This window comes from Medicago sativa, chromosome 4 (genome assembly GCF_051527215.1).
Source record: "Medicago sativa cultivar Bolivia chromosome 4, Bolivia_mono, whole genome shotgun sequence".
In the NCBI taxonomy this organism is placed as follows: domain Eukaryota; kingdom Viridiplantae; phylum Streptophyta; class Magnoliopsida; order Fabales; family Fabaceae; genus Medicago; species Medicago sativa.
The window spans coordinates 12,820,603-12,841,982 of NC_140752.1; the positions used below are offsets into that span (position 1 = coordinate 12,820,603).

A 21,380-nucleotide genomic window follows, 5' to 3' on the forward strand; every position below is an offset into this window, starting at 1 on the left:
TAATAATAATAATAATAATAATAATAATAATAATAATAATAATAATAATAATAATAATAATAATAATAATAATAATAATAATAATAATAATAATAATAATAATAATAATAAAGTGTCTATATTTTTGGGACTTTAGGCTGAAATAATGAGAAATGTGAATGGAATCAAGCCTTCAGCCAAACAAGACAGCAGCTCCTTGATAAAATCATCAAGAAATTCGGGCAATGTATGTACTGTCCAATTCTGATACTAGTTAGAAGATAGAAACAGGGTATATGCTCTTATTTAACTATTGATCTAAATATGTAACTATTACCTGACTACAATATACATTAAAAAAGGCTATGACTCATATACACTTTTTTCTTATTCAATCAATCCAACAGATACAAAGAAACATAAACTTATAGCAAGAATTCATATCCGATAGCTTGAAACAATCATTTGAATCTAGAGCCTCAAGATCTGAAATAGTGCATACAGCGTACCTAAGATAATTTTTGACAGATTCAGAACCCCAGAACAAGTAATAATACAACATGTTGATCTGAACAAGTGTAACTTATTGTGAAATAAGACATAAATTGAAAGTATGAAACCAAGTGTTGCCACACTTTCTTTTTTTAATCAAAATTAGTGTTAGAGCCGGTAACAGTTTTCCACAAATCCCTTACTCTAAATGCTTATTAGGTCTTGCAACCATTTACCCTAATTTTTCCCTCTAATTATCCTGCATTAAATGCTAACTAGACCCTGACCCGTGCGATGCACGGGTATTTCTTGTTTGTTTCAATTTTTTTTGACAATATAAACATCAAATTAGATAAATGTATTTTGTATTAGATTTCAATAAATACTACAATTATATTATTGAATAATTCAAATTAAAATCATTTTCAATATCACAAATCAAGTTACATTCAGTCTAAAAAGAGTAGATAAGTAACTATTAAACATTCGAAAATACTTCTTTGTAAACTACATAGAAACATTCATCATTAACCATGGCAGCAGTCCTAGTACGACACCATTCCAGTGTCTCCATATAGTAGGATGATTTGGATTTGAAAGTGTCAATAGTAACCATTACAATTTAAAGCATGAGTGTTTTATTACTTAAAGCCTTAAGTGTCTTATTATTTAAAGCATTGACAACCAAGGAAATTGACACAATCACAATCAATATAATCAATACAATCATAATAGGATTTCAACCATCAACTTTCATCAAAACTGACACAATCATAATCCACAAAATCAAAATGAATAAAATAGGATTTATATCAAAATTATTTTAGTGATCATACCATTAATAAGTTAGTATGGACGAAATCTGCATTACAGTCACAATTTTTAGGAGAAATCGAAGGAAAAAAGGGAAGAAATGGATGGAAACCGTTGCCTTCTGGGTTGAGATAAAAGGAATAACGGTTCAGAACCGTTCAATGTTCAATTCTGTAAAGAAAGAAAAAGGGATTAATTAGTTTTTTTAATGAGGGTGTTTGGTATTGGATATGAGGTAGTGGAATCAAAATTATATCACAAAAACAATTATTGGTTTAGTGGTTGGAGTGCTTACATGGAACCATAATGTTGTGGGTTCGAATCCCTGCAAAGAGTTTTTTCATAAAGATTTTTTAAACCCTCAAAAAAGGCGGGATTAGGTTAAACAGTGGCGGAATTAGGGTTAATCAGCACTGTTTAACATTTATATATACTAGATAGCCGACCCGTGCGCCGCACGGGTCTTATAAGCTATAAGATTTCATACATTGATGCCCATGAGTTAAATTGAAGGTGGAAAAAATAAATATAGTTGACAATGTAGTGTATCAGTTATGAAATAAAATAGTACATACGACACTAATTGGTTTTTGAGAATTTTAGAACAACAATAATGATATGCATCCATATCAAATATTTCGAAATACTTCTTCATAGACTACGTTAGATGTCTCATCTGTATCTTCACCGTCTTCGTCGATTATAAGTATTTTAAGCCCTTCTCTTGATGTAACTCTCGACACATCCACATATAATTGTCCATGTGAAAAGATCGACGTTGGTAGATATACACCGAGGTGTGCCAGTGACTGCCCTTGGCTTTTGTTGATAGTCATCGCAAATGAGACGGCTATAGGAAATTGCCTTCTTTGAAACTTGAAAGGAATACGAACATCTGAAGGTGATATCGATAATCGGGGTATAAAGACTTTGTCTCCAACATTACTTCCAGATATAACCTTACCCTCCAACACAAATTTACCCATCCTAGTTATAATCAATCTGGTTCCGTTACATACTGTTGGTCTAAATTCCTTAATAGCATAACCAACACGCCAACTTTTAATCTTAACTTGTGATTTGGAAGTCCTGAAGCAACAATAGTGTTTAAAAATTCTGGTGTATGGACGTCCTCAATCGCATCTCCACTGTTGCCTTACTTGATTGTTGAATCATAACTAAGATAAACCATCTCTTCACCTGGAATCATATCCAACATGTGTTCGTTGATCTTCTCAACAATGGAGTTTTTAGTTGTTAATATAGCTCTATTTTGAAAGTTAGTGATATCATCCAAGTAATTTAGCTTCTTAAAAAAAAAGTGATGTCATCCAAGTTTTCCAAAATAAGCATATTTGAATTATGGGAAATGTTAACTTGTGCCCTTAAGGCACAAGTTAATGAATCAAAAGTAGAAATTGTTTATTGGAATGTGTGAATTTCATTTAATCTTTAACTTTTTAATGAATTGAATGCACACAATTTTAGAGAATATTTCCTATTTTGGTTTTCTTAACATGTGCCCTAAGGGCACAAGTTAGAACCGCCCTTAAATTATTAGTGTGGAGAAGTCTAACAAATATGTGAAATAAACTCTGTTGTTGGTTACCACGTTAATTATGACATTGGGAAGCAAATAGGCAAATGAAAAAAAGTTGTGTAAGTGCAGTTAACTAATTAATTCACTATTTTTTTCAAACAATAAATAGAAAAAGAAAAGTTTTGGTAGTTCACATTTTTTTATTGCATTACACGTATAAGTGCAGCAAAACTAATATTACTTACTCCTTCCGTTTCAAAATGAGTGTCGTTTTAGGTGTTTACACACATATTAAGAAATGCAATGATTAAGAGAAAAAGAATGGTTATTTTACCAAATTATCCTTATTAACTATTGGTTAGTTTTAAAAGTAATACATTGGAAGTGGTGTGCAGAGTATTACACTACAAGAAAAAATGCATTTTGCGACCCTTAAAATGACGGATTGCGACTGTTCTAAGGGTCGCAAATTTCACATCTGCGACTGTTCTTGAACTGTTAGGGATGTTGGGGTCGCAACAGCATTTTGCGACAGTTCACGAAACAGCCGCTGCAACAGCCGCAATGGGTCTTGCGACAGTTCAAAACAGTCGCAAAGTACTTTTTTTTTTGTTTGAAAGGGGTGTTGCGACAGTTTATAACAGTCGCAATTGATGAAAAATATTTTTAAAATCACATTGCAGCAGTTTGGAACTGTCGCAGTTGTTGAATTTTTTTTTAAAAAAATAAATAAATCAGTTTAATTATACTCGAAACATATCGTCAGACGTTATCTCATCAAATGTGAGACTCTTACTATAATAATAATAGACATACATTAAGGTTTGAAACTTGATGTTTCATGAATTCTTTGCGGCATGGTTCCAGACAAAATCTATATATGTTTCAGACAAAATTATACATATCATATACATCATGTACACATCTTTCCAGACACACTACCTCTGAAAACTTCCACAATTTTAAGAACCAATGGCTTGAGCTAATTCAAAATAATGATGCCTAACAAGCTGTTTATCCGACTGACCCCTCAAGCTTCAAGCTCATGAGTTGGTTCACCTCGGAGCCAAATTCATCGGGAAGCTTGTTGAAGACATCACGGAAAAATCCAGAGATCATAGCAGCCATTGCTTTTTCATAGTCTATTCCTCTCTGTTGAAAGTAAAATAACTGATCTTCACCAATTTTCGACGTACTAGCCTCATGCTCAATTCTCGCTGTTGGATTTTTCACCTAGAAAACAGTTGCAATTTCATGAGCAGAAGTCTTGAGGCAAGTTTCTTGACATTACAGAATAGAAAAAAGGGTGAAAATAAGAAGGAAACAAATAGGAAGTAGTAGGAGTTAACTTGGGTATGGAAACTGTGCACAATAATGCTATCAAATAAACAAAGAGCTAAATGCATATCAACAATGAACTATTTTTTGTCTCAACCAAACATTGTAAGAGTTTTAGCCTCCTGTAAACAAGATAGTAATCAAAACAGAAAACACGCAGGCACCTAGAAATCACACAGGCACCAAAACACGACAGGCCCATAGCAGAAACTCCCAACCAGCCAAAAATAGAACTAGCAAAACAGGTTTTGCATCTGATACCGCAACCAAAACAGAAACACACCCCCATCTCGCCTCATACACAGTTAAGGCATTCTCAAGGATTCTATGTTATGCTTGATACAAGGCATGAACACAAAACCTGGATTCCATATTATCACAAAACCTCATGGGAGTGAACTTTAGCACTTAAGCCACAACCATTAGTTGTGGTTTAAACTTTAGAATCTAACCTAAAATGAATCAAAAGGAATAAAAAAAATCCAGAAAACGCAAAAAATAGGAAACAAATGCAGAAGCTACTAGTACAACAAGAAACCAAAGCTTCAGGAAATATAAACAAAAGCTTTGATTACTCATTCATAGTGAAACAAGTACTAATCTCAATTATCTTTGCAATAATTTTCCTGCCAGACTCGATCAAAATCTGCAATCCCAAGGTTGCCATCACTGATGCAAAAAACAATGATACCCTGCATAAAAAGTCTCAAGTCAATATTTGTATCATGGTTTTAAATTCCGGTTGAGATAACGATTGCAGGCATTGCCATTATGGGCATTGAAGCTGTTGCTATGCTTATTGCAGTAGTTGTGTTGTGAATCTATTTTTTCTTAGCATCAGTTAAAATCTCATATTTTCCATCTAAAATCTCACATCTATCTCATTACCATCTTTCTATTACTTTAACATACCTCTTAAATCTATGATATAAAGAAAAAGGAAGATAGAAAAATAATTTGTTTGAGCAATATATATAGTCAATTGCCGCATGATGCGAGTGCTGCACTCACTACGTTGTGGCGTTACATTACGGATTTCTTTGTGATTTACACCCGCAACAGTGGACACTGCTGAAACCACAATATTGAGGCTGCACCCATGTGATGCAATCCACAATTTAAATCCCTATTACTCTTTAACCGTTGAAATTTTTATTTAAAAATATATATCCAATTAGCCTCATTTTCGCTCTCATGAGTCATGACATTAGGATACTATTGCTACACTTGATAAAACTTAAAGACTTACCACCGGCTGCATTCGTTTCTTTCCAATTGGATAGTGAAAATGGTTTGGTGTTTTCATGGCATTGGCAGTGAACCACAATATGAACCCCGACAAAAGATCCAAGAGAGAATCCAGGGTGGAAGCAATCACAGCTAATGATCTGCTCTCAATTGATGCATATACCTTTGCTACAAATAGTTCAGCAAATGTAACTCAGTTGAATTATCAATTTATCAACGAAAGCACTCAAGTAGTCATGTAGTAATAAGAAATCAGACAGACAATAAAAATGAGGCTTGTATCTTCAAAAAAAAATGAGGCTCATATAATAAAACCATTGATGAAGGCTGCACTGGCATCAAGAATGCCCATGTTTACAGATAAAATGCCTTAACATAATGGTTCTTTCTAATAAGAACTAAAGAGCTGGAAAAGCTACTGTCGACTATAGTCTATATCTGGAAGATAAGAAGTCAACTGAAGAAAATAAATTACTCTTGTTCCCCTTCAGTCAGTATACCCTTTTCTCACAATTTAGCTTGCGAGTAGCAAAACAACCATCTAGTCTAATTGTGAATTAACTAACATATACGTACCTGATTGGTGTGGTAGAAAGAATAGAGATTGTAAGAAAATACAGATTAGCAACCCTCCTGAACCGCATGATAAACAGGAATTTCTATCGTTAGTTAAATAAAAGGATTGTTTAGTTAGAAACAGATTGAACTCATTGACTCATACAATTCAGTATAATTATTTTGAGCCGTTATTGCTTTGACTTCACGACATTCACATATTTTAAAACAATACCCAAAAGCCATTTTATTTGTGGCAAATAAATCAAAAAGTCACTGGACTCCACCACTGTGATTTTGCATCAATGATGATTGAAAGAAAGCTAATTTAAGAGTAACTAGCATAAAATGCCTTAAACAATCACGTAACTTTAAAAAAAATGATATTCCAGGACTAGGGTGGCATTCTTAACACAACATCTACTTAGAACCAACCAGACAGATCTAATAAAATATTTAAAAACAGATTCATAAAAATTGTGAAAACTGAAAAGTGATCATATATATGCACCGTAAAGACAAAAGGCATGCCATCTGCAACAATCATCCTATGTACTTTGAAAAACAGGTGATGAATAAAGCTTCAGCACAGTGCAACAATTCATATAATGGCAACCCAAGCTTGTAAGCTTTCAATAACCAATTCAATGCATCACACTCCCAAGAATCAAAATCAAAAAATTTAAAAGTAACTTACCTGTTCAAACAATCCTTTTGGCAAAAAAAGTGAAAAAGTTGTACTTTGTTGAATTCCCCTGGCATAATGTATATCAATTAACAAAAAATCTCAAGTATAAGTATGAATGAATATACAATACAATATCATCCATGAAGCAGAAATCTCGAAAACATAATATAAGTGAGCTTATTTCAATGATAAGTTCAGCGAAATGACACTTCATTCTGTTTCAGTGTGTTCATAATTGTGCTTGATTGAAACTACACTCTTAAACGATATTCCTGTGCAACATGTCAGGCTATCTTCTTTCAAGTTTCAACCAATAAGTTCAGTAAAAGAACCAAAGAAAAAGATACCGAAAGTTGAATAAGCAGTGCAAAATATTTCACAAAGTAGAATGCTATTACTCTTCACCCTGTTAGAGATCACTAGGAACCACTTAGTTCATAAAGAAAATAGTACCAAGTTAACTGCATTTGACACATTAACTGCTAGCCTCTCACTTTTTGCTAGTTGCTTCATTTCATCCTGGAATCATGGTGCTCACATATTAGTTATTCTAGTCATCATAAAATCGACAATTTTTCAATACTAGCATACGAAAATCTTGACAAATTATTCAACAACATGTGAGTGTTTAACGAAATCAGTTCCATGTTAATCAAGTTGTCTGGTCTAACCACAAATTAACAACGCATAAACACACCTTTAGAGCACCAAATAGTAGCAACAAATACCAAAAGGGTATGATCAAAAACCAAAATTTCACAGAAAAATGCAACAGATCCAAAAGCAAAAGCATTATGTGATACCCTTTTGGATAAGCAAGTCAATCGGAAGCAACAATCACAACAGAATTGACATTATAATATACATATATTAGGCCCTTAAGTAATTGACAGCCACACACATGAATGACTTTAGTATTAGAGACTGATATCTATATTTATAAAATTACGAAGCAAAACCAATCACTAGTAAACCTTATATAATTCCCTGGTGTTAAATCAAATTCAGGAACAAGCTAAGGATTCATCCATACAATCAACAAACAACTTTGAATTTATGGTGCCTATTTGTACTCTTTTTCCTCCTAGCGAACTAAGTGCATCTCAACGATCCAAAACCGGACAGCATTCACGACTAAAGCTAGGCAACACCACCAAAAACACCTACGGCCCTGGCCAGCTAAAACAGCGCCCAGCAGGGGCTGTTATAGACAAAAAAAACTGCCTAAAAACACCAAAACTGGGCACAGAACTGCTGCATAACAGCAGCAGCACTCAGCTGCCAGTAACAGCCCCAAAAGCACCATAAAACGCCAAAAAAACACCCAATCTTGATAAAATGTGTGAGAAGTTATCTAGACGGAAAAGCTAATAATTTATCTTTCACAAAAATGACAACACTATCACAATCTTCTAAATCTTACATTATATATATGCTTTGAGATTGTAAGTATGTTCAACATTATTGGAACAAATTCATCACATAAGACAATTAAGCTAAATTCTTTAACCTCATCTTACATGCTTGGCTTGAATGATAAAATAACATTGGAGTAACTACCACTTATTAGCCTACGTATTTTGGAGTTTTTATATGGTCGTTTTAGAAAGACTATAATAATCTAGTCTTACCAAAAGAGGCTGATTTTGATAGCTACATTACTTCTAAGGTGGTTAACACATCTTTTCAGATTGACAGGGAGATTAATTTCCCCCTTACATCTCGTAATGAAAATACATCTAGTTGAAATACACATTAGATAGCACTTTTACTACGTTTACATCACTTTTAACCATAAAATATTATGGCAAAATTGCACTCGTCGAAGTTGGCCATGTTGGTAATGATTGACTGAATGAATTATTGCTTCCTTAAAAAAATAAAAAAAAATGAAGCAATCATGATACCACTATGTATGAATGTGATTAAGAATTTATCGAGCAAACAGAAAAATTTAAAATAATGAATACCTGCGTCAGAATCAGAAAGGTGAGAATTAGAAGCATCTTCGCCAATGTCTCGATTCAAAGCAGCTTGGAAGGCTTCGACATCTGCGCCTGAATGCATAGTTTCATCTTCATCGTCTTCGAGAAGCTTCACTATAGATGGGTCCATAGCAACGCACCGTTTTCTGCAATTCAGAATTTCAAATTTTATTTTTGATTCAGAAATATTATATTAGGGGAAAATGACATGAACAAATGTAAATCGGAACAAGAAAATTGAAGATCGAAAATACCCGAACGAGTTGCAGAAAGGGAACCAAAACAAGTTCTTGCTGTTCAGTTTTAATCGGTTGATTCACGACAAAGATCGAAAATGGTAAAGGGGCATGTGTTGTTTCGCAGTTGAGGTAACCTGCGATGGTGCTCGGACGAGTTTTGTCGGAGTCGACAAAGGAGACACACGGCGGTGTATACTGTGACTCTTATCCACCCTCCACCAGCGAACCCCTCACTGTGACCGATTGTAGCATCAATTGAACCGATTCAAAGCGGTTAGGTTTTGTGAGTGAGAAGAATCTGAATCTTGAGCAAGTGTGACAGCTAGGTTAGGTTAGGTTTTGGGAGTGAGAAGGCATAACGATTGAGAGTGAGATGAAAAATTTGAGAGTGAGATGGAGATTTGGGGGTTTTGGGGAAGTGAGAAGCGGGGAATGAAAATTTGGGGAAAGTGTACAAGCGGGGAATGAAATTGTAACACGCTCTCTAATTTAACAAAGAAACTGCGACAGTTCACCCAAACAGTCGCAATCTAATTTGACAAAGAAACTGCGACAGTTCACCCAAATAGTCACAATCTAATTTAACAAAGAAAGCTGCGACAGTTCACCCAAACAGTCGCAACAACCGTTGCAAATGTGCACTTTGAGGCAGTTACAAGGTAGGGGTCGCAGATGTAGTGTCGCAATTTGCTGATTTTCTTGTAGTGTTAATTGGAGAGTACAATTGAAAAGAAAAAGTTTTTATTGCATTGGAAACTGAAAGCGACACTCATTCTGAAACAATTTTTTTTGGCTAAAGCGACACTCATTTTGAAACGGAGGGAGTATCATAAAGTGAATTTCCACAATCAGCCATGAATTTTAGTTGTAAATGGAGTAAATAGTTTTGCTGCCAAATTTTATTCTAATGCATAAAGTGAATTAACTAACTGATTTCACATTGTTCATTAACCCACTAAATACACTTTTTTTTGCCAAAGTAACAACCTTGAATTATTCACTTTCTTCAGGTGGAAATAATCACGTAAAATGCAGGATGCTTAGTATTCATTACCATTGTTTTTCAATGATCAGCCTTTTTTTTCAACTTAAAATATATGCTTTCTACAAATACAAAATAGACTCTATCTAATAATATATGCTTTCTACAAATACAAACTTAAAATAAATATTAATAAAACCTGTTTATCTTGGATACAATACATATAGCTTAATTAATTCTTATTGATCAGACCATATTTAGTTTGATAAAATCATATAATTGGTTGTCTTCTTCGTTGCTTCCATGCTGCTTGACCAATAGTTTAATTATGCTACTTAAATCGCAAAACAACTATAGATGAGCGCTAATTAAATGTCTGGTCAAAATATTACTATGCTTGTTTGCAGAAAATGAAAAAAAGCAATGTAGACATCAGTGCATAACTAAAGAACATACTCATTGAATTATAAAGAAACAGAAACGTCACTCAATTGATCTTGGATTTTTCGTTCCAATCGTACAACCAACCAAAATACAGACTTAAACTAAAAAGAAATGTTGCCAAACACTACCATTGTTCATTCATTATTAAGGCAAACACATCCCAAAATAAGGCCAACATTCATTAAACGAAAACAACAATAAAAAAAAAAAGACACTTGAACACCAAAACACTGAACTTCATCTTCCATCACTCCAACTTCAGCAATTCTCGATCACATTAACATAGAGAGTGGAGTTGTTTCCAACCACCGGAGCGCCAATCCTAATCCTCACACCTTCAAAAATTCTGCGAGCATCAACAAAACGCTTCCAGCTCCCACCAATCCTGCAGTTCTCATACGGAGTCGATCCAAACATCAAAACACAGTCCCACTCATTTCCACAGTCATCCACCAGTTTTACGGTGGTGGCAGCCATGTCAATAATCTGCTGAACGCGTCCTTCATATTTCAACATCTATTAAAGTAAAAAAAATCACAAAAAGAAATTCGTATTAGTCACTGAACAAACAAATCTTAGTATACTCCACTAATTTAACGAAAATAACATTCATACCAAAAACCCTTTGTGCACATCATCTTCATCCAATTTTTTCACAAAATCAATTGTCAAGTTATTCGCATTGTGACGATAAGAAAGAGCAGCAGTTAAGGGAGGGAGAACATCATTGAAGGTTGGTTGAACAGATGTTTTGTCAATGAAAAATTTCATAGGAGGTTCAAAGACGGGACACCTAACATTCTTCCCAAACCTATCCTTCACGGCAATTGCAAACTGTCCTGGTCCAGCAAAAATCAACGTGATCCATGCACCCAATCCAATCCCGTAAAAATCCTTCAGCGCGCCTTCCAGCCTTTGGAGAAAAAGAACAAACCATTGGTTCTCTCAACACAAACTTCGAATTGATTGTGTTTTGGGTCAGTCAAGAAGACAAAACAATGAATCTTGTCTCCAAAATCAGCTCCAAAAATGTTTGGCAACATAACAGCACCCTATAACAACAATGAAAGTCATGTACTTCAATCTCAGTTTGTTGATAACCTAGTCCATCTCAGAAATAGGATAAGCCATCAAAGGAACTGTCAAATAAAATTAAAAAGACTAAGGCTACGCACAAATTAAGAGTTTAAAAAACAACAGATATGAAAGCAGCGTGTTACAGACCAGACAAACAATGGTATACAAGCAAGGTCTCAATCTTCCCTCCAGACATCAGCAAAATAAGGACGTGTTTTTTGGGATATGAAGGAGATAGTTAAAGTCCGATTGGCATTTATTTATATAGCAAAGTATGGGTCATTGGGGTAGTAGATAACTATGCTTTGGAAACAGAATTTTGCATGTGTGGATATCTGTTCAATCTTGCATGGATTATGCCAAGGGTCGTTTTAATTATAACCCAAAGGAATACATTGAAAATGATAAAACATTCAGACCAAAATTAATAACCTAGAAAATAAAACGTTCAACAACCTAGAAAATGATGGGAGGGAAAATAGCAAATTCAAATTTGAAATGGTTAGAGGGAAATATTTTAGGGTTCTAGGGATTAGCATTAAATGACATGGAATTAGAGGGAAAAATTAGGTTTAGGGATAAGCTAGACCTAATAAGCTTTAAGAGTAAGTGATGATAGTCACTTAACTCTACCACTTTTCCCTCCTATTTTATCCCCATTTTGAAATTCAAATCTTGATTGTTGATTTTTCCCTAATAGGCCGCGTGAGAATAAGTGGGGAGTGTTGGTCAATGTACTTTTTTTCATGCTATTAAATTTGACCTTTCCCATATCCCATGCAAACTCAGTTACATAGCCAATCATCTTACGTATGTTGGTTTCCAAGGCATCCCTTCTACAACTTTTTTTGTACTATAAATACATGGCAATCCTGCCATCCCAATCGTCACTTGCATATCTTCAAAAAAAAAAAAAATTCCAAAAGTCTTCTGTCCTTCCACTGCTTAACTGGTGTTCAAATATCAATTCATGCTAACTGAAATCCATTTTTTTCTGAGTTTGTTATTAACATTTATGTTAGGTGTCCTATCCTTGATCCTCCCATGCGATTTGTCATTGACCAATCCTCTGTTCATCCACACTTCAACGAGGATCTCCCACCCAATATAGAAGCTCTCTCTTATCGCCACCCTGTTGGAAATCTCCAGCTTGATTGTGAAAAAATTAACAGAGGATGATGTTAGCAAGGGATATTTGGTATAATAAGATATAAATAACAATTTTTTCTTTTTAGGATGTATGTTTGTGATTTATTCTGACTCATGTTTTGTGTCTGACAGAGCGTTTTGTTATGTTTTCTTATATGCAGCCTGTTTATGTTCATTTTTTCTTATGAAATATTCTAATTGGATTTGTTGTTGTCTTAGGGCGCTTTGCAGCTATAGAGCATGTTTACTCCTGACTTTGGCGATTAGATTAATCGTTTTGCAACTTTAGTTGATCCTAAGAACAATCATTTTGAAGTTTTGGTGGAAAGGATCAATGGAGTTATTGGGGATGGAGTTTCCATGTTTTTTTCTTTTGTTGGATGATCTATTTTGGTGTTCTTTTCATTTTAGTTGGTTGTCTAATGGTCCAGCGTTTTTATGTTTTTTTTTCTTTTTCTGTTATACGTTAAACATTAGATGCTTCAGTTGTCACTGTGAGGAAGCATCAGTTTTGTGTTATCAAATTTGCTATTTCATGTTTTGGTTATTTCAATTTACATTTAAATAATTAGTATTTTCATATAAGCAAACTAAAAGTAGATGACATTTTACATGGTTGAATCAGTAAAAAAATCCAGAACCGTGATTAGGGTTATTGATATGCAGACAACGTTCTAACTTTAAATTGCACCTTTAAAAGCAATGAATGTGTAGAGTACTGAATGCAATCAGTTAGTTATATTCATATTCCATAAAATATCAATGGCATGTGCACACCTGGTGATAGTATAAAGCTATCCAGATGCCAATTTAAACTTAATAGATGCGTGTTATAATGCAACGTATCAGCAAAATATATAAACAAAAAAAATTAAAACTGATTATTCCACCGGTTTTTAAAATAGACTTAACTTCTTGACAAAAAAAATAGACTTAACTTAATTTTAAGCTTTAATCTGTGTGACATAATAAAGAGAAAAGAAAAATATGTAAGTTGGATTGAAATCAAGTTATTTGATAAACATGGGTATCAAAGATAATATTAAGGAACTTCAATAGTTTGTTGGTTATTAATATTAAGTTATCTGATAAACATGATTTATATTTCATTTTATAAATTAATATAATGAATAATTTGTAGTAATAATTTGTTAATAACTATTAAGTTTCATGAAAAACTGTTGTTTTTGGATTTCCAAATTATTGTATTTGGATTTCCAAATTCTATTTTCTACCGAAGTTGTTACTAGGTTGAGTCACGACCAGGTCGCTCTCTTTAAGACGTTTCGTGGCACTACCCAAAATTGTGCAAGGTAGACTATCAACCACGCCGCCTCCAGGATAAAACAAGCCCAGCTACAACTGTGCGGTTAACTACTGTACCGTAGAAAACCGTTCGAGAATTACACCTTCAAATATGGTACTAAGACCACTCTTTAATACTGAAACCACTTTAATATGGTATTATTACCATTCTATTATGGTGCTAAGACCACTCAAATATGGTGTTTCCACCATTCTAACCCTTAAGCTCTCCAAACTATCAATATGGTACTATGACCACTCAAATATGGTGTTACCACCATTTCTCCTCAAATAGAAAAATATTGTTATAATATTTATATACCGTTAAGATCATTCTTTATTCCGACGGGACATTATTATTCCAAATAGGGACTATGATCTTAAAAGTACTCTTTATTCCGAAGGGACATATATTATCGAAGGGACTATGAACTTAAAACCATTCTTAATTCCGAAGGGACATTAAACCGAAAAGGGACTATGGTCTTAAGAACACTCTTAAAAATATGGTTCAATCGATTGATTGAAGCCACTCGATACGGTACGTAACCGCTCTATTTGAAACCGAAAGGGACAGAAAGGAGTAGAAGCAGAAGAAACTTGTTAACACAAGTCGGAGGGAGAGGAGAAGAAAAGAATTCCCGACAAGGTGTGTGGAATGCACTGTGTGAGCTCTCTATTTATAGAGAAAATTCACAACTAATAAGTGAGAAACTTTGGGAACAAGTAATATGAGAAACTTTGGGAACAAGTAACATATTACTTTGCGATTAAGTAATTCACATATTAGATCTAGTATAAAAATATCTTAATTGAGTACTAAAATATATTAAATTTAGTACAAAAATATATTATATTATGTACCAAAATATTTTAGCAAAACTTGGGGACTAAGAAAGCACTTTCTAATAATGATTAAATTAATTATTTAATTTATCATTTCCAAATAATAAAATATATATCAATATATATTTTTTCTCTAGTGCTTATGTACCCCCATTAATTAGAGGTACACCCCCACTATATAAACACTACTAATGTGTGTGTTCCATCCGATGTGGGACTTCCACTTTTTTCAATTCACACAACACTAGTTCTACCCAACATGAGAATCTGTGTTTAGTCTTTTTAACTCAATTTCCACACATGTTCCAACAAAAACTAATATAAATCATTTATAAAATTATTTTATAAATGATTTTACTGCGTATAAATCCAAACGGTTGAGCTTTTATGGCTGTTTAATCCCTATTTTGTTGGAAGTGATATATACAAACGGTTGAGCTTCAAATGCTGGAAAAAAAATGACGAAGGAAAAATAAAAAAAATGCAATTATTATTTTTGTTTAATTGGGAAATGGTATATGCTCACGCCTAATTAATAGGGAATTTCCAATGAATTTCAGTTATCAGTATATGGGATAGAATATTGGGTCATACAACTGTTTATTTCCCACACACATTAATTCACGTGGTAAACAAGCAAATTGAACGGTTTATCAGCCTTTATATTTCTTTTTCAACCATTCCCGCATTTTGTTCTAAGTATCCAGTTTATGGACATCCTTTGATGTTTCATAATATGCCATTATTCTTATATGAATGTATCAGTCATCTGGTCATTTTTGCTATATTTGTTTCTACAGCAAGTTGATTTGATCGAAAATTAAGCTGACAGAAATGTGATGGTTGAGTAGAAATGATGGTTAATACACCAATGCCTTGAATTTTTTTTGGTTACTCCAATGCTTTTATTTTTTATTTTTTTGCTGGTGTGTTTTCATTTTAAGAGTAATAATAGTGGCCGACACCTCATAATGATAGGTGTGGTTCAGTTTCATATTTTTTATTTAGGACCTCCATATATTTTTTTAGCAATTTGTACACCTTTGTAATATTATTTCACTATGCTCATTTTGCATTGCTCTTGCTTCATTCTACCAATGTAGGGTACATATTACACTAACTATGCTCATTTTGCATTGCTCTTGCTTTATTCTACCAATATAGGATACAACTATTCTTTGTTATATCTAATATCATCTAAACTATTTCAGTTGCTACTCATATAAACTACTACCTCCGTCCCTAATTATAGGACCCTTTTGAAAAAATAACGGGAATTAAGATAGTGGATATTTGTATTAAATATGTTTGTAATTACTATTGGTTTTACAATTTTATCCTTTAAGAGAGAGGGTTGGTTTATGTTTTCAACATGTTATTTATTGCTTATTGAAGAAAAAGATGTATAATAAACAGGGGCATGTATGTAAAGAAATAATTAATGTAGTTGAAAATAGCAAAAGGGTCTTATAAAAAGGGACAATTTTTTTTTTCAAAAGGGTCTTATAATTTGGGACGGAGGTAGTATTAATTATTTTAAAGCAACTATGTGGCAATGATCATCATAGGCAGTAGTTAGGTAATGAAATATGAAAAAATCTCCATTGCTTACGATGGATATTGAAAAATTATTGAAAGGTAGTTATATTAACCATATTTCCATTGGAACTAATATTAATACTTAAATCAATTAGTACATTAGATTTGTGTCTTTCCATTTTGGCTACTTCTGTTACAAATTTATAATGCAAGTATCTTTTCCTAAAAAAATATTACTTCCTCCGGTCCTATTTATAAGAGAAAATTGGGTCAACAAAAGTTGATGGATTTGGACCAAATTGTTAACTAGATACATTAACTTTTGTTGACCAAAATTTCTCTTATAAATAGGACCGGAGGGAGTAGGAAGCTAATAAGGTTTAATGACTTGGAGTCTATAAAGTTGTTGCCCTCGCTATTTTTAAGGTGTTTTTATATAAGTATAATTATGTTTATAGATCCCTTAAAACTAAAATAAAAAAATTGGTAAGATTCAAATGTCATTGAAGGTCAATATTGAGATAAATGGCATTCAAATTGGTAAGTTGCAGTCTCAATAACGTCGTTGAGAAATATTGATCAATCATTAGAATCTTTGCAATGAAACATGTTTGATAATCGTAAAAAGAGGGAAAATACGTCGTAAAAATATATATAATAATGTCACCAAGCAACATTTGTTAGAAGATTTATGTACTAAGGATCCATATCACTATTTTTTATATGAGTTGTGTTATTTGAACATCATATATAGGACAACTTTTGAAACAAACAAAATTTTATAAAGAAAATGATGTATTGACATAAAAACCAAAGCAATAGAGAGATAGAGTAAAAACATAATGTGAGTATGAGAGAGAAAGTTGTCATAAAAGTTGTTAAAAAATAATTGTTCAAATATCATTTCCCTTTTTTATATAATCTCATTGCATACATAATGTTAATACAAGACAAATTTATAACTAATTTTTTATATTATCTAATGTAATTACACAATGTAAAAACAATTTTTGCTTCAAACTTACATGACAATTTAATATGTTAATAAAAATAAAATATCAAGAAATAATTTGGGCTCTGCGCTCTTCTCTACCAAAACAAATAAAGATACAATATCCATGGTTAAAAATATTATAACATTCAACTCTAAAAGACCCGTGCGGCGCACGGGTCAGCGTTCTAGTGTTATAAAATATTATTAAACAGTAACAATTTTCCTTTTGTTGCGGGTTCAGTGTAACTAAAGGTCATATATGTAGTAGTGTATATATTTTACATAAAAATACTTCTATTTGACCAATGATCTCTTGGCCAATTTAGTCTTAGAATATTTGAAACTTGTTAGTAAAAATCAATAAGGAACTCGATATCATAACTCGCCCTATACAATAAATTATGACAAGAGATTAGAAAATCATACCCCAATCCACGATGCAGATTTCCTTTTAGTGTTCTTATTGAAATTGTTCTCCCTTTTCTTCTCCTTTCTTGTATTTTTTGTTGGTGAAGATAATTTCATTTTGTGCAATGAACATGGAAGTCACAAATTATCTATCAACATGATTCCTCCCATGTTTCAAAAATCATGTCAAAGATTTGATGATTCAACTTACACATCAACTTACAAAGTGAGAGACTTATGTAAGTCAAATCACGACTCTTATATTTCTTAAAATAGCTTCAGGGAACACATGATTTGAATCAAGAACATGTTATAAGTCGGATCCGATATATAAAAATGACTTATAAACCCATTTTAATGTTTCTCAATGAATTTTTAACATGATCCTATTATGCATCTAATCTAATATACTTCTATAAACTTGTCAAATTCTACTTCCCCTTTGATATCATCAAAAAGAATGATACAAGAAGAAGAAAAAAAAAACGAGTATCAAATTGATGTAAAAGAAACACTATTATTTGAGTGGTTTGTTTGCAGTTTCATTTCAATTCAAGTATTTTAAAGTTGTTGAACTATAGTCCCAACAGTATTTGGGACTGTTTTTCAACATATCAACATCTCAGGAAAAGAAGTAGCCTATAATTCATTCAACCTTGACATTCAAATTCAAAGGTCCAATGTACTGAGCCAAACCTCAACGACACAAAGTATCTTATGATCTAAGAAAACTAAACATCAAGAATACAAGCTCCACGAATTTCTACTAACATGTTAATTTAAACACGATTAAAGCTCTCAATGGAGGTGACAAACAATGCCTCTGTTTTCACTGTCATTATCACAGAATATAGAAGAAGAAGAGAAGCATACTACAAAAGCAGATTACTTGCAGAGCAAGCAACCATAGCTTTAGTTTTACTAGGCTAGTTGCTAGCACAGATTTAGTTACCATGCACTCTATTTTCTGTATATATATGCATTGTAACCTCCCTTTTCAGTTAATGAGAACAATCATTCTATTTTCCTAATATGGTATCATGAGCTTTTTCTCCCTTCTTTGGGAAAGTTAGTTACGATCCGTAACCGTTTTCGTTGCACCATTTCTTCATCTTCTTCATGGATCCTTCAATTTTGATCCATTTTTCTGCGTTTCTTCTTCATTGATTTGCAGTGTTTGCAATCAATTGTTGCAAATTTCTTGTTTTGTTCTACTCTGTTTTTTCGATTGATTTGTTCAATTGAACTTGTTCTTCGTTTTTCACAATTTGTGTGAATTTCTTCTTTGAATCTTGCTTATCTTCATCCATGGCGCGAGGTGTAAACCAACCAGTTACTGAATCTGAGTATTTTGTTCATCCTAGTGAAGGTCCTAACTCCCTCACTGTTTCTCCAAAACTCAACGGTTCCAATTTTCTGTCATGGAAACGTTCAATGGAACGTGCATTTGGAACGAAGAACAAGCTTGGCTTTGTTAATGGAACCATTCCAGTTCCAGATAGTGATGATTTACTTCGTCCTGCATGGGAACGTTGCAATCATCTTGTTCAATCATGGATCATCAACTCTGTTTCTGAATCAATTGCACAAACAGTTGTTTTTTATGATTCTGCATTGGAAATTTGGCAAGATCTTCATGAACGCTTCCGCAAAGTTGATAGGATTCGAATTGCAAATTTACGTTCTTCTATCAATTCTCTGAAGCAAGGGAACAAATCTGTTCTTGATTACTTTACTGAATTAATGGCACTTTGGGAAGAGTTTTCTTCACACCGCCCCATTCCTAATTGTGTTTGTGTTCATCCTTGTCGTTGTGATGCTTCAAAAGTTGCTAAGAAGCATAGAAATGAGGATCAGATTATGCAGTTCTTAACTGGTTTGAATGATTCTTTTTCAGTTGTTAAAACTCAGATCTTGTTACTTGATCCTCTTCCTTCCTTGAACAAAGTTTACTCTCTTGTGGTTCATGAAGAAAATAACACAGCTTCTCTCACTCCTTTGAGTGTTACTGATGATACTTCAGTGCAGTTGAATGCTTCTGATGCTAGAAGGCCTCCATCACGTGGTAGAGGTGGCTATCAGAACAATTCCAATAAACCTGCCAGATATTGCACATTTTGTCATAGAAACAATCATACAGTTGATTTTTGCTATGAAAAACATGGTTATCCCAATAAAGAGAAGCAACAGCCTCGTTCAAATGCTATGGTGCAGGCTAATTCTGATGAGCTTCCTTCTGGTGCAATCTTGAATGCATCAACTTGTTTCTCTGCTACAGCAAGCAAGCTTGGTTGCCCCTGCATCTTCCTCTTCCAGTCCTGCTACCAACACTATTACTGCTTCTCCTCTTGTGTCATCTCTCATTTCTGCTAATGAAGCCTCTTCAGGTATACCTTCTGTTTCTTCTTCTACTTCATGGATCATTGATTCAGGAGCAAATGAACATATTAGTTGCACAATGTCTTATTTCAGTGCATTTTATAGAATCAAACCTGTCAAAGTTAATCTTCCCAATGGCCAATCTCACATTGTTTCTTTTGCTGGCACTGTTTCCTTCACTCCCCAGTTTCATCTTCATCATGTTTTATATTCTCCTTTATTTCATTTGAATCTTATTTCTGTTGCCAAAATCTGTGATTCTTTGTCTTGCAATTTACATTTTTCACTAAATCAATGTATTATACAGGACAACTTCTCTATGAGGATGATTGGTTTGGCTAAGCAAGTGCATGGCCTATATCATTACTTTCCTCCTGCTCCTGCTTCAGCTTTAGTTCCTAGTTCTTTTCCTAATAAAGTTTGTAATTCAGTTGTCAATTCTACTTGTACTTCTGACAATATTGTACCTTCTGATGCTTTATGGCATTTCAGACTTGGGCATTTATCCCATTCTAGATTGATTTCCATGTCTTCTTTGTATCCATCTATTACTGTCAATAAAAGTTTTGTTTGTGATTTGTGTCACTTTGCTAAACATAAACATTTACCCTTTCCCATCAGTAAAACTAATGCATCTAGTAATTTTGAGTTACTTCATTTTGACATTTGGGGGCCTATCTCTACTGACTCCATTCATGGTCATAGATATTTTTTGACTATACTAGATGATCATAGTAGATTCCTTTGGGTTATTTTGCTTAAGAACAAAGCTGAAGTTTCTAATCATGTTAAAAACTTCATCACCTTAATCCAGACTCAATTTCATATCACTCCCAAAACCATTAGAACAGACAATGGGCCTGAGTTTTTACTATCTGATTTTTAGGCATCTCTTGGGATTGTTCACCAGAGATCTTGTGTTGAAACCCCTCAACAAAATGGGAGGGTAGAGAGAAAACATCAACATATACTTAATGTTGGTAGAGCTTTGTTGTTTCAATCCAAGCTACCACCTTGTTTTTGGTCATATGCCATTTTACATGCTGTGTTTCTTATCAATAGGGTCCCAACACCTTTACTTCATCATCAATCTCCATACTTTATCCTCCATAACAAATTACCTGATCTTACCCTCTTTAAGGTGTTTGGATGCCTCTGTTATGCTTCAACTTTACATAATCACATAACCAAACTTCAATCCAGAGCCAACAAGACTATTTTCTTAGGCTACAAGTCTGGTTTCAAGGGTTTTGTTCTCTTTAACCTTCATTCTAGAGAAATTTTCATCTCTAGACATGTTACTTTTCATGAACATATTTTGCCTTACCCTAAAAATCCTTCTTCCACTACTCATGAATGGCACTATTTCATATCTTCATC

General features: G+C 33.5%; 2 protein-coding genes and 1 long non-coding RNA gene across 4 annotated transcripts; all 3 read right to left on the minus strand.

Annotated features, from left to right (window-relative positions):
* Positions 1-1,913: 1,913 nt before the first annotated feature.
* On the minus strand, positions 1,914-4,451 carry LOC146926426 (uncharacterized). The gene is made up of 3 exons (XM_085706907.1): positions 4,446-4,451; positions 3,852-4,057; positions 1,914-2,373 (listed from the first exon to the last, which is right to left on the minus strand). The coding sequence occupies exons 1-3, from the start codon at positions 4,449-4,451 to the stop codon at positions 1,914-1,916; spliced, it is 672 nt and encodes a 223-aa protein (XP_085563033.1).
* A 2,206-nt stretch (positions 4,452-6,657) lies between these two features.
* LOC146926427 (uncharacterized) lies at positions 6,658-9,581 on the minus strand. Of its 2 annotated transcripts, XR_015008125.1 has the most exons (4): positions 8,893-9,581; positions 8,624-8,784; positions 7,107-7,172; positions 6,658-6,720 (listed from the first exon to the last, which is right to left on the minus strand). It is a non-coding gene; the product is annotated as an uncharacterized LOC146926427 (long non-coding RNA). The 2 variants fall into 2 exon arrangements; XR_015008124.1 differs by lacking the exon at positions 6,658-6,720 and having other exon boundaries at positions 6,998-7,172.
* A 714-nt stretch (positions 9,582-10,295) lies between these two features.
* On the minus strand, positions 10,296-12,185 carry LOC146926428 (uncharacterized). The gene is made up of 3 exons (XM_085706908.1): positions 12,144-12,185; positions 10,919-11,245; positions 10,296-10,819 (listed from the first exon to the last, which is right to left on the minus strand). The coding sequence occupies exons 1-3, from the start codon at positions 12,183-12,185 to the stop codon at positions 10,562-10,564; spliced, it is 627 nt and encodes a 208-aa protein (XP_085563034.1). The 3' UTR covers positions 10,296-10,561.
* Between the last annotated feature and the right edge of the window lie 9,195 nt (positions 12,186-21,380).

Bases quoted from the DNA above. Each gene is read 5' to 3' on its own strand.
- LOC146926426 (XM_085706907.1), bottom strand. The intron at 2,374-3,851 runs GTCAGTCGGATA...TTGTTGCTTCAG, and splicing joins ATGAGCTTGAAGCTTGAGGG to GACTTCCAAATCACAAGTTA.
- LOC146926428 (XM_085706908.1), bottom strand. From the start codon at position 12,185: ATGATTGGCTATGTAACTGAGTTTGCATGGGATATGGGAAAG. The intron at 11,246-12,143 runs GTCAAATTTAAT...TTGTGTTGAGAG, and splicing joins TTGCATGGGATATGGGAAAG to AACCAATGGTTTGTTCTTTT. The intron at 10,820-10,918 runs GTATGAATGTTA...TTACTTTAATAG, and splicing joins ATGTGCACAAAGGGTTTTTG to ATGTTGAAATATGAAGGACG.